Here is a 14,235-nt window from a genome sequence, read left to right as displayed (position 1 = left end):
CCCATAGACAACACCATCTTCTTCGTCAGACATCATGTCCACGGAATAAATGATATTCCTGTGTTTGTCTCTGTTGACCTGGTCTCCAGCAACTGTAAAACATAACAGTCATTTAACCACTGAAAACACCCACTTAAAGAACTCCTAACAACATATGCATTAAAAAAGGTATGTCAAATGTATAATAGATTTTAAACTTACTCTTCTCTCTCTTTGCCACAATCTTGATTTAGTCTCTCAGCTCTGCCTTTCCCAGGATGAAAGTAGGAAAATGTCTTCCTCATAGTCTAAGTCAGGACACTTAAAAGACATAAAATATTGTTAGTAATAGAAGACTTAATAGGTAAACCAACATAAAAATGGATATTAAAAGATTGCAACAACAGTTTGAATGTTACCTTTTATAATCTCAGAAGATGAGTTGAGTCTGGTCGTGTGGGGAAAAAAATATTCTGTGGAAAAGAGGAATCATTATGTGAGAGATTATAAAGCAGTTAAAAGCAGAGGAAGTTAAATGCAGTATTGGTATTTAATACAGTGTAAATCATCTGTTTTACCTGGTTAGTGGATTATTTGTATGAAGATTCTTCTTAGAATGTTGAAGTCTGACAGTCTTTCTGTAGCATGTGTAGGTGTGTTTGAAATGACTCAAATCTGACCAGAGATAAGAACAGTGGGGTGTGAGGTTGAGGTGTGGGGATGGGGTCAATCATGAATAGTCAACAATGGGGGAGACCGAGGCTAGTTTGACAGTTGATTCTCCAGTAAATATTTCTCAGAGTAGGTTTATTTTTAAAGTATTTTCTGTATAGACACACACCTTAAAGCCTTCCCAGCTGAAATAACCAGTATTGCTGGTCACCAGCTTATGTTGTGTTTTGGGTGCTGGTCAGCCAGCATGGGATGTTAGTGTGCTGGTGTCTGCACCAGACTTATAAACAAGCTTAACCAGCTTCACCAGATTGACCATGCTCGTCAGGCAGCTTTTCCAGCTAGTTTTTGATAGTGAAAAGCATGTCTATGCTGGTCCAGCAGCTAGACCATCACCAAACCAGCATAACCAGCCTAGACCAGCATGGACATTGCATGCTGGTTAAGCTGGTCTTTTTAGCATGGTTGGTTGCAAATAAAGCTGTTGAACACCCACACGTTATTGCTCAGGAAATGTTGCATGTTGTTGTAAAGGTAACATGGTTGCACCCTCATCCAGACAGAAATTTTTTGGGAGCCCTGTGGAGGTACGGAGTTTGCAGGGCACACAGACTGACTCTGTTTCTACCTGTGGAACGTATTGCAGGCAGCTCATCTGTACAGTTAAGCCAGACAAAAGAGAAGGTATCAGTAGTAATACCACTGTGCACAATGGTTGAGATTTAGGCCTATATGATTCCTAAAGTTTTAATTTTGTTGTTTTTTTATGGTCATGTCAGATTATTTTTTTAACAATAGAAATTTTATAATTTTTTGTTCAACTTTATTCTTCTGCTTGTATTTATTTTTTGTTATTATTATTATTTTATTAATTTAATTTAGTTTTACTTCTGTACTGTACAGTATAAATATATAAACAGATAAATCTCTTAATTTTAAAATCATATTTTTTCTGCAATATCTGTCAAAATATGTCTAGTAAAATAAAATGTTGTTGTTATTGTGTTAAATATCACCACCGTTTGGTTAACCATATTTAATTGTAGGGTGTTTATTTTAGCATGTTTGTCTGTACAGTAATCTAGTTTGCGGTAGACTACAATAAGCCAAACATTCAGTTATTTGCCTTCCCCTGTTCTCTGAAAACACAGCAAGCTTGAAGCACCTAACACTTTTCACTCACAATTGCCAGTCATTAACATATAAAAGACTCTCACAGCAGGACTGCCATCAGTCGTCACAACCAGCCGAATTTCCTCTAAATTCCGTCAAACTTCACAGTTCCCTTTACATGTCCACTGAATTGAAGTATATGGCTTTTTGTGGACGTTAATGGTAACATGTTACTTGAGTCTGTTTTTCCCCCAATATATCTGACAAACTTGATGTTAAGTGGGAGTTTACTATTCCCACATGTTTCCAGATTTGACTCTTTTCATGCTGTGTAATGCACTGTGACCTCTACCTTATCTTGATACTCATGTATGGAATCTACTGTTTTCTTCAGCTGTTCTTTTTGGAAGAGAAGAGGAGGCAGTGTCTAGAGGACCTGGCCACTCTCATCCAGAAGATCTATCGGGGCTGGAAGTGCCGAACTCAGTTCCAGCTGTTAAAGAAGAGTCAGGTGGTGGTGGCCGCCTGGTACAGAAGATATGCGGTGAGCTCCATTCATTAAACAGAATTCTTTCAGAGGAATAAACAGTTTGTGGCACTTTCCATGAATAGGGGAAAAAATAGGGCCTGAAGCAATGTTCAATGAAAGGAGGTTCTTTACCTTCAGAAAACGATGATTGTCAAACTCAGGAGGTCAATACTTTACATGTTATATGAGTTATATATAATGTTTCATTTGTTATGAGATTTGCAATTTTCTACAATGTTTAAAACCCCGGTATGTGTGATTTTTGAAATATTCCATCAAAAACAAATAAACATCCAAATTAAATAGACAAAATGTACTTTAAAAAAGTAAATAAATAAATAAAAACTACACCAGAATGGGTAACTGGGCCTGTTACCCAAGTAGGGTTGCAAATCCAGCCTAAATTAAGCTATCACTCAGTTTTGGGACCACATGATAAACTTTCATTTCCCCATAAATTAAAAAAATATATATTTATCATTTATTATTTATTTTACTAATAGTTTAGTAACGGTTGAAAGGTTGAGATTGGCTAACACTTCTTTGTGTAAAAATTGAGAAAATGGAATGAGATTATTTACTTGTCTGGCTTAAAAGTAGCTACCTTTCATTTAATATCAGATAATAGTTTATCTAACATCAAGGTAAAACTTTAAATTTTCCACTAAAGTTAGTTCCTTTATTAATACAGCAACAAAAAAAGTACCAGAACATCAGATGCTCTGCCTTAGTGGTTCAGTCCTTCATCAGAGGATGGAAGGTAAGTTTTATATGTACACATCTTCTGCATATCATTACATTTTACAACACTGAGTTTTTTCTCATTAAGCATGTCCCTTTCACTCAGGCCCGGAAAGTTCTGCGTGAGCTAAAATACAAGAAACGATGCGAAGAGGCTGTCACAACTATTTCAGCCTACTGGCATGGAACTCAGGTACTGATCCCAGTTTCTCGGTCAATTGACCTCCTCTGAGACATTCAGAAGAGGTTGTGAACTGTGGGGTTTAGTTTCAATGACATTTCTCCACTGCTTTGCTTTCCGTTCGCTCTCGAGGGCTAATTTTACTTCTGCTTTTGATGTGACTTGCTCCTTTCAATCACTTTCTTCTTGTCCTCTTCTGGACGACTTTAACCTTTGCCATCCTGTCTCTGCTTCCACCTGGCCCTCCTCGGCTGACCTCCACAGGCTCGTTGGGAACTGCGGCGTCTTAAGGAGGAGGCGCGGAATAAACATGCCGTGTCTGTCATTTGGGCAGCCTGGCTCGGAACGAAGGTATTTAATGAGCCTGCTGAAACGTAATCGTCTCCCATCTCCTCGCCTCACCCAAGCTGTGAATGAGATCCCCTTTGCTTGTTTGTGACTAATGTTGTTTTATCGTCTTGTAGGTAATGTCTAAGGGAATATAAATGGTGAAATACTAACATTTTTGTCCCCTTGTTCGTGCTGACGTTAAGTTGACCCATTTTGCTAAGCCCTGTTTGGAGATTATGAAAATCTTTACATGTGTGTGAATTTAAGGGCATGTATGAAATGTATGTTCTTTAAACAAACTACATTTTCATCTGCTACCTCATAACCTTTTACACTCTTCATATATTTTCTCAACCCTGTAATTACATCTAGAAGTTAAGTGTTTTGGAACTGAAAATTTGTTTCTGCTTTATGGTTGTATTGAGCCTTTAAAAACTACAGTTGTTGTCAGAAGTTTTTACTGTATCAGGGTTGGGCACAAATCAAAATGTTATAATTGGCTCCCTTTCAATTTATGAGTTTGAAATTTGAATTAGAATGACTGGTAGAGGGATTTCCTGAATTCAAAGAAATTCAACACTGTCAAGTTTTGGGGCCTGGGTAGCTCAGCGAGTATTGACGCTGACTACCACTCCTGGAGTCGCGAGTTCGAATCCAGGGCATGCTGAGTGACTCAAGCTAGGTCTCCTATGCAACCAAATTGGCCCGGTTGCTAGGGAGGGTAGAGTCACACGGGGTAGCCTCCTCGTGGTCGCGATTAGTGGTTCTCGCTCTCAATGGGGCGCGTGGTAAGTTGTGCGTGGATCGCGGAGAGTAGCATGAGTAGCATGCTGTGAGTCTCGGCAGTGTCATGCACAACGAGCCACATGATAAGATGCGTGGATTGACTGTCTCAGAAGCAGAGGCAACTGAGACTTGTCCTCCGCCACCCGGACTGAGGTGAGTAACTGCGCCACCATGAGGACATACAAAGTAGTGGGAATTGGGCATTCCAAATTTGGGAGAAAAGGGGATTTTTCTCCATGCAACAAAACATAAAAATGACATCAATTATTTGTATTAATTATGAATATGTATGCTCTGATATGCAAAATACCCTTAATAAAGGTGAATGTACAGTATATTAAAATTAAATAATATAATACAATTCTTCTAATCTATACACATATTTTATAGGTGGTATTCCAAGCATCAATTATCATGAATGTTTCTAGAAATACCCTATATGTTGTACATTATGTATGATGATGGCATATTCATGGGTTATTCATATTGAAAAATTAAGTGTATCGTAAATTACTATTAATAAGTATTATGAATTTTTTTTTGAATTTATTTCATTACATTTTAATTCTAACTACTCATATTCAGACCTGAAAACAGTTCTGCATCCTGTTTGCTACCTTAATTCAAATTAATTTGAAATTCAGGGTTTTTAATGCAGTTCTGGCTGGTACACAACCCTTAAAATTAAGCAGAGACACTCCCTGCGTCCAAAAATGCGTACTGTCAGAGTATGTACTGTATTTGGGTTTTGACCCGTGACCCGAGTACAGTTGAAGTCAGAAGTTTACATACACCTTAGCCAAATACATTTAAACTCAGTTTTTTACAGTTCCTGACATTTAATCATAGAAAACATTCCCTGTCTTATCAGTTAGGATCACTACTTTATTTTAAGATTGTGAAATGTCAGAATAATAGTAGAGAGAATCATTTATTTCAGCGTTTATTTCTTTCATCACATTCCCAGTGGGTCAGAAGTTTACAGACAATTTGTTAGTATATGGTAGCATTGCCTTTAAATTGTTTAACTTGGGTCAAATGTTTTGGGTAGCCTTCCACAAGTTACTCACAATAAGTTGCTGGAATTTTGGCCCATTCCTCCAGACAGAACTGGTGTAACTGAGTCAGGTTTGTAGGCCTCCTTGCTCACACACGCTTTCCAGTTCTCCCCACAAAATTTTCTATCAGACTTAGGTCAGGGCTTTGTGATTGCCACTCCAATACGTTGACTTTGTTGTCCATAAGCCATTTTGTCACAACTTTGGAGGTATGCTTGGGGTTTTCCATTTTCCATTTGGAAGACCCATTTGCGACCAAGCTTTAACTTCATGGCTGATGTTTTGAGATATTGCTTCAATATATCCACATAATGTTCCTGCCTCATGATACCATCTATTTTGTGAAGTGCACCAGTCCCTCCTGCAGCAAAGCACCCCCACAACATGATGCTGCCACCCCCATGCTTCACGGTTGGAATGGTGTTCTTTGGCTTGCAAGACACACCCTTTTCCCTCCAAACATAACAATGGTCATTATGGCCAAAAAGTTCCATTTTTATTTCATCAGACCAGAGGAAATTTCTCCAAAAAGTAAGATCTTTGTCCCCATGTGCACTTGCAAATAGTAGTCTGGCTTTTTTATGGTGGCTTTAGAGCTTTGGCTTCTTCCTTGCTGAGCAGCCTTTCAGGTCATGTCGATATAGGATTTGTTTTACTATGGATATAGATACTTGTCTACCTGTTTCCTCCAGCATCTTCACAAGGTCCTTTGCTGTTGTTCTGGGATTGATTTGCACTTTTCGCACCAAACTATGTTCATCTCTTGGAGACAGAATGCGTGTCCTTCCTGAGCTGTATGATGGCTGCGTGGTCCCATGGTGTTTATGCTTGCGTATTATTGTTTGTACAGATGAACGTGGTACCTTCAGGCATTTGGAAATTGCTCACAAGGATGAACCAGACTTGTGGAGGTCCACAATTTTTTTTCTTAGGTCTTGGCTGATTTCTTTTGATTTTCTCATGATGTCAAGCAAAGAGGTACTGAGATTGAAGGTAGGCTTTAAAATACATCCACAGGTACACCTCCAATTCAGTACACCTCCTATCAGAAGCTAACTGGCTAATTGTCTAAAGGCTTGACGTAATTTTCTGGAATTTTCCAAGCTGCTTAAAGGCACAGTTAACTTAGTGTATGTAAACTTCTGACCCACTGGAATTGTGATAGTCAATTGAAAGTGAAAAAATCTGTCTGTAAACAATTGTTGGAAAAATTACTTGTCATGCACAAAGTAGATGTCCTAAATGACTAAAACTATAGTTTGCTAATATTAAATCTGTGAAATGGTTAAAATATTAGTTTTAATGACTTCAACCTAAGTGTATGTAAACTTCTGACTTCAACTGTATATGATGTAGTAACAACTACCGCAAAAATAATCTACTCTATTTACCCTATTTTCTACTATTTAACCATTTAAGCTTGGATGGATTTTTTTTTTTTATCAAAATAATAATAACTACAGTTTTGACCATCACAAAATTTATATCGTTTTAAAGTTTAGAAGCTCTATTTTACAATGCATGTAGGAATTATGACCAAAACTGAACAACTGCTTTGAAATTTGCAGACGAATCAGAAGTGTTCTGTTTTGATAATTTATTCAACATTATGCACTGCACATTTTATTGTAATCAGTAAAACATCAATCTCATCAAATAGCCATGTGTCATATCTTGTTGGAAAGCTCTCAAAGATTAGAATACAACCAGCCTATTTGTTGGACTCACAGAAAAAAATATAGCGAGTAATAGCTAAGTATATTTCTTTGACATACATGTTTCATGTGAACAGATGTTGCTCATATGCTGCGTTTTTTGCTTATAACTTAACAAAAAATAAACAGAACATAAAATATCACATACCATGAGGCAGTTATCTTTAAAACGAGCCCACACACAAAGTAATTGGATGCATAGATCATTAGATAAAACATACAAAGCACAGTGTGCACACAGCATCATGCTGTCTGGCGTCTTGCTATCATCGGAAATGCTGTAGTGTCATGGAACACTAACCCAATCAGTTTGCTCCAACCAGCAGTTATAGTCCTCCATATTTGGGCAGAGAGTCATGTGATCTATCACTGTAATTACATATGGCCAACAGGAGATTGCGCCAAGTACATGAAACAGACACGATGATGACTCAAATGGCAAAGAATGAAACTTATTCTGTAAAATTCTCATTACTAAAATCATGTCTGCATGTTGTGTAAACCTTTAGTCATTGTTGTGTTTGCACGTGTAATTAGTTATTATGTACAATTATTATGTTTTATTTGTTTGGAGAGGCTTTTGGACACTTGGAGACGTTATTGGACACGTATTTTAGGATAAATTATATTTGTAATGCTATAACTTTTGATTGCTTTATTGTATCAGCACATAATGTTACTCAGTTACAGGTGGCATGATTGGGAACAAAACAAAAGCAGTTTTTTTGGAGCAACAGTTTTTTGTGTTTTTTTTTTTCTTTCTTTTTTTTTCAGCGGTTTCTTCAGCAGAATTTATTATCTATATCATTACATTTTTTTTTTAGAAGTCCTTAAAATGATACCAAACACTTGACCCTCCTTGTTTTGTTGTTTTGTTTGTTTTTTTGTTTTGTTTTTTTTATAAGGCCTTGTCCACACTAATACATTTTTGTTTGTAAATGCATCTTTTTCTCTCACTTTTGGCCTTCTATCCACACTGAGACGGCACTGTTGTCCGCGAAAACTGAACTTTTTGAAGCTTTTTTATCCACTCCAAAGTGGATAAATTTGAAAACGGCGTTTTCGCGTTGTAGTGTGGAATCTGAAAACGGAGGCTTTTGAAAACAATGACGCATTTTTAGTCATTTGACACAGTCATGGTGGACGACGTTGTATCGCAGTTGTTTTGGCTACTCTCCAGTTTGATTGCGTTGTTAAAGATTAATGTCAGTTTGTTCATACTTCAGCTTACATTTCTTCAAAGGAGACGGGATGTTTACTCGCAGTTGTTGTTCAGCGGTGGAACGCAAGGACAGTTGCGTTTTCAGACTGTACATGGAGCGGAGATTTTGGGTGAGATCTGGACACACCCGTGCATGGTGGGATAATTTTGTACATGAAATTATCGTGCCCGAGGAGTGGCGTGAGAACTTTAGGATGTCTAGGGACTCTCTATATCATCTGAGTGAACTTCTACGACCTCATATTCAAGGCCAGACAACATGACTGAGATCACTGGTGGATGTTGTTACAAAGGTTGCATGTACTCTATACTAAAGCGACGAAGGTAGACTCCGTAAAACGGCGAATGATTTTGGATTAGCCCGACAAACTGTGTCTAAAATAAATAATGATAATAACGAGAAGTGTGCAGAGCTATTACATTCCTGAGTATGTTTGTCCGTCCATTAAAAAAAACTCGGTGCCTTTCCTCGACATTGCCACAACGTTTCAAAGAGGCGGAAAGTAAATAAACGCCTGACAGAAATGACGTATGTCGAAGCGTCTTACATTTTACTCGTGCAGTACAGGGATGTAAGCGTTTTCAGCCGTTTCAGTGTGGATGAGCAACTTTTGGAAAACGCTAGTGTGGACGGAGAGCGTATTGAAACTAAAATGCCGTTTTCAAATGTATCCGGATTAATGTAGATGTAGCCTAAGCCTTAAATTTTGGATATGCCACTGTACCAGGAAATCTTTAAAAACACCCGAAGAGCTTAAAGGGTTAAGCACAAGGAACAACTTTCTTGGTATGTATATATATCACTTACAGTTAAAAAGAGCCGTCCGACTCACAGTTCATTGCCATTCTTTTAAATCCAGCATTTTGAACGCGACGTCTCCTTAGCTCCCTAGGAATAATGGGATTGTAATATGTCCAGTCGATCCACACTTTAGAGTCTCGCTGGGAATAGAATGTTTCTCGCTTGCTGCTTTATGAATACTGAGGATTCGGACATGCAACTCCATTGGCATACTGTTTTTGGCATATTATTTACAGTAGTAGTGAAGTATAGATATTCGGATGCAGCGACTGTTATCTCCCAAACAGCCATTTTTTATTAGAAATCAAAGTCTGTTTTTAAAATGACTGATGTCTGTCCTAGCTGGCCATATGACTATTCGTTGTGTCTCTCAGTTGGAACAATAAAGCACTGATAATGAAAGCAATACTGTATTAAATGTTCAAATGTTTGTTTTATCATTTGAAAATTAGATTAATAAGTGTGATTAACAAGAGTCACAAGTCCAATTACTTTTAAAAAATTTTGTCTGAAAAATATTTTGTTTTTCACTCTTGTGCCTCTTATATGTTCTTAACACTTCTCCACCCTCTTCTTCGAAATCCCTAATAAATGCCACAATGGACAGGCTCGGAGAGAACTGTGGCGCTTAAAGCATGAAGCTCGCAGTAAACAGGCCGTGTCTGTCATATGGGCCGGCTGGCAAGGAACCAAGGTATTCATTGCGTGTGTTTTTGGCATCCCATCATTCCACTTAACCAATCGCACACCTCCATATGTACCAGAGGTGGACCAGACCATAACCCACATGACCCATCTTCCCTTTGCCCATCCCATACGCCGTGCATGCCGACAATCTCATTCAGGACCCCATAGCATGAATCATACATAGGCATTATTCTAGTGAAAAGGAAGATGTTATATGATTTATGTGGCAGAGGACGGGAGGATGGGGGTAGGGAGAGCTGGGCTGGAGGGTGTCGTGTTTAGGGCAAAACCGACTGCGATCTTTTAAGCCTCTTTCCTCTGACTGCCGATGGATTAAAGCAGTCAGCATCCAGAAGGGCACCCTGCGGAGCAGGCAGATTCCCACGCAGGCTGGCATCACAGCCGGCTTTACCTCTGTCCATACCAATTGCCCTATTTTAATAATCAATCCCTAAGGGTTGGGAATCAAAATCTGGTCATATTGGTTGATACTGTAGCAACAACAATCATACAATGTGACCTGATTTGTGTATGAATGACTCAAGCAGTTTCTTTTAATGAATCAAGAGTCAAAACTACTCTAAAATGATTCTCAAACTCATCAGTCATTCACTCGCTGAATCAGTCAGAACGGTTACTGAATTAACATCTGACTAAAACACAAGTCATTATATAAACCAAGAACTGTTATTTAAGGGTCAAGTTACTTAAATTTTGCGTAATTACTGACTGGTTGTTTCAACTTCACGTTAAAGGGATAGTCCACCCAAAAAATAAGTAACCATAGGCCCCATTTACACGTTGCATTAACATACGTTTTCGGTGATCGGATCGCTATCGGATAGCACTTGACCACCTAAATGACAGGTGTAAATGCACCCAAGATGCATTGTGATCGGATTGTGATTGGATCGATGAAACCACATTCTGAGGTGGTCAGGAACGGATTCTTACTACATTCAAAGATGTTGTAAATGCAAATGCATTTTCTTTATCTGGATACAACTACGCAAGTAATTTATTGATGTGATGAGGTTACGCTACAGTCATCAGCTACAGTTGTTAAAGTGCTGTGTTGTGGGTTCTTGCCTTTTTAATTTTGCCATCAGAATGTGAAAAACACAACAGACACCGCCATCTTGCAATCTTGTCTACCGAACAATTAACAATATCCCATGAATTAATCTATTGGAATACTCTTGGAATATTTAGTCTCTCTCCTCAAATCTCCACTTGCTCGCATCTCTTTACAGTTTTCTAATTACTATTTGGCATGCGTGAAACCAGGCTTCACGCGTTTCAGATGAGAAGCATATTTAGCACTAACAAAACGCTAAACACAAGATAAATATAATTCGATTTGCTTCGCCGACCCAAATTAAGCTTTGGCGGATGCCAAAAAAATGTTCCATGACTGTTAAAATGATATAAAGCATTTGAATTATGCGTCAGTGTTTTTTTTTTTTTTAATTCCCTAAAAGATGAAGAATTTTCAGTTACCACAGGCTCTAATGTAATATGTGAGTAGCTTTTTCCATTTAGTGCATGTAACTTTGATCAGATCTCTATCCAGTCACAATTTAGCAATCCAGCTAAAGAATATCCAGATACTATCCGAATATGAAATACATGTTAATGCAAGGTGTTAATGGGGCCATAGTTTAACTTTGGTATTTGTAGTAAAACCATAGTAACCACAAAATTAACCATGGTTACTACAGTCATGATTACTACATTATTACAGAAGTAATACCATGATTACTAAATTAATTCTACAGTATTACTGTAGTAAAACCATGGTTAAATATAAAAATCATGGTTTCTGCCAAAAACAAACATGGTTTCTACAGTCTTGGTTACTATAATTTCATAAGGGTTAAACAAATAGAATGACAACATTAAATTGAACAGTTTATACTTCAAGATACACTAATAAGATCATTTTATAAAACTGAATCTAAATATAGTAATAAACAGCAATAAACTTCATATTTAGCTTCATAAAAGAAGGCAAAGTCCCTTTAAGGCTGTGTGGGGCTCAAGTGAATCAGTGAATCATTTATGCAAACTTGAAAGAACGAAGTTGTTGCTTCCTCAAAAGTACTAAAAGTATTGTTAAGGAACAGAAATCAATAACTGGTATTTTAATTGGAACTGGAATTGTTCAATTTCGTAGGATTCCCATTCCTGAAATCCCTTAGGAGTGGGTCAAAACCTCCTGCGTTCTCTGATATCTTGAGGTGTCCAGTGAGTTTGAGGGTGTAGGTTTTATTTCCCATAGATCAGCTCTAGACCCGTTTTTGACCAGAAAGATCATTTCATTCCATCCACAAGCCCATGTTAACTTCCCTCTGCATGCTGTGATCTCCGTCCACTGTTTTCTTCCCTCCTCATTTGGGTGGCCTTGCTTTACTCCATTGAGTGCCTTCTTGAGGTTGATGTGGCTTGTTTTATAATGTGTTTGTGTGCTCGAGAGCTGTTGTACTCTTACTTTTTTCTTCTTCTTGATTCTTTTCCCTTGTTCTCGTTAATGTTTTGCTAACCCCATGAAAAGAAATGTGCTCCCTCAACAATGTAAATCTGTCTTGACCAACAGCAAACTTGCATCTGCAGCCGGTAATGGAGTGCATTTTTTTTTTTTTTATGTGTCTCAACCCCTGTGCCTCTCCATGGAGCTGGCGTTACACTGCTTCTTAGCGCTTTACTTTTCATATGATTTCCTCTTTTCTGCATTCATCCCCCTCTCCCTCCCTCTCTCACAGGCACGTAGAGAGCTGAAACACTTGAAGGAGGAAGCCAGGCGTAAGAATGCCATCGCTGTCATTTGGGCCTACTGGTTGGGACTAAAGGTATTGTCCAACCATCGCCAAGGCGTTAGTCATGCAGGGGACGAGTTGGAAGCATGCAAACAGCCTGCCTCTAAGCATCGCCTAACCTGCTGCTACACTTCATACTAACAATATAATCTAACCCCAGAGTCATGATGTAGTTCAGTTCCACAGGTCCATTAACATGCAAGTCAGTGACATGCATTAGTGTTAACATAACCAAGGGCATAGTGTTAGAAACGTGCCGTATGGCTTTAGATACTCTGTCTCACTCCATAAAGCAGAATCAAATCTGCCCTCATAATCCAGGACTTTAGAAAAGCTTCCTCTGGATCATTTAGAGACAGATGCTTTTCCGTTATGTATTCCTACAACCTGTTTCACGCAGCTCTTCTCAGCCTACAGTACATTAAACACATAAGCAACGTGGCAAAGCTGTAACTGCATAGCAAATGTGCAGCTGGAAGTCAAGTTTCGGTGCTGAAAACATTGAAAATGGCTTAAAATAAAACACGTCTGTCTTGCTTGACACAATGACAGGTATTTGTACAGCATTTTCTGTTCAGTCTGACTAAATCCAGACAATTTAAGCATTTTTTAATCTACAATTTGGGGTTGCATTCTGTTTAATTACCATTTGTAAATATAATTTTCTTTTTAAATATTGCAACATTTTCCACTTTTATGTGACTTTTATGCTGGTGCGCCAGGTAGGAATTATCTGTCAGTCGTTTTAGTTTTGTCTCTTATTAGTTTGGGTCGTGTCCAGGGGCATCGCTATGGGCTCATGCCCTGAATGATTTTCGTCAAGCCCGACCCCATAAAAAGCATGGAGCAGAGTTGTATTTACTACACAGAGGCAATGGCGAGTTAGAAAAACAAGCAAAATAGCCTTGCTTTTTTGCAAAAAAAGGTAACAAAATTGATCATCAGCATTATGTGCGGTCTTGGTTTTTTATTATGAATTTTGTGAAGAGAATGCACATAGATTCACGTTTTCTTTACAAAAATAAAATATAATGTTCTGTTACTTTTATAGCAATATAAAGTAACTATCATAGTGTGATCAAATTAACAAGTTCAATTAAGGAAGAGAAACTAAGCAACACTACTAACTTAACTACATTTTTCATTTTAGCGTAAGTGTAGCTCAGCTATTTTCACAATAGCTTTTTTTAGTTTCTTTTAGAGTAGCGCTGTAGCCAGAATAATCTCACAGTGAAATCGGAAACAGTAGGTTGACTTTTCTTTAGCTAAAATCGGTCTGTGGTAACCAAAATTCGAGACACTGCCCACAGTGGCCAAAGTGGTAAGTGTTGTTGAGCATATGGGCATGTGTGAGCTCCATTTTCCGGGTGCATTGTCGGGGCGCCAAAAGTGAGTGATACAGTGAAGAGGAATGCATATTTTATAAACTGAACCACCCAAACCTAAACCTAACCATCAGTAGAGTAAAAATGTAATGTTAGTGGGGAAAATGCAACCTCTGAATTTTCATTTAAGATGGTGCTTGTCAGTGAGTCTGCATAATGTGTCCAGTCCAAGGGAGCTGGAACTCTCGGAAACAACATGCTGACTTCCCGTGTGATCAT

General features: G+C 38.2%; 1 protein-coding gene across 5 annotated transcripts in view; it reads left to right on the top strand.

Moving 5' to 3' along the window:
- The window catches only part of LOC127446742 (unconventional myosin-Ib-like), a 160,940-nt gene that overhangs the window by 139,270 nt on the left and 7,435 nt on the right, over nt 1-14,235 (top strand). The window contains exons 20-25 of one of the 5 annotated variants that reach the window (XM_051707905.1): nt 2,159-2,308; nt 2,985-3,053; nt 3,141-3,227; nt 3,480-3,566; nt 9,736-9,822; nt 12,578-12,664. In XM_051707905.1, coding sequence (XP_051563865.1) covers nt 2,159-2,308; nt 2,985-3,053; nt 3,141-3,227; nt 3,480-3,566; nt 9,736-9,822; nt 12,578-12,664 — 567 coding nt within the window. The remainder of the gene's footprint in view (nt 1-2,158; nt 2,309-2,984; nt 3,054-3,140; nt 3,228-3,479; nt 3,567-9,735; nt 9,823-12,577; nt 12,665-14,235) is intronic. The other 4 variants (XM_051707907.1, XM_051707906.1, XM_051707908.1 and 1 more) reach the window with 4 other exon arrangements.

The sequence above is a fragment of the Myxocyprinus asiaticus genome, chromosome 10 (assembly GCF_019703515.2).
Source record: "Myxocyprinus asiaticus isolate MX2 ecotype Aquarium Trade chromosome 10, UBuf_Myxa_2, whole genome shotgun sequence".
Lineage (NCBI taxonomy): Eukaryota > Metazoa > Chordata > Actinopteri > Cypriniformes > Catostomidae > Myxocyprinus > Myxocyprinus asiaticus.
This window is presented reverse-complemented; position numbering and strand designations above follow the sequence as displayed.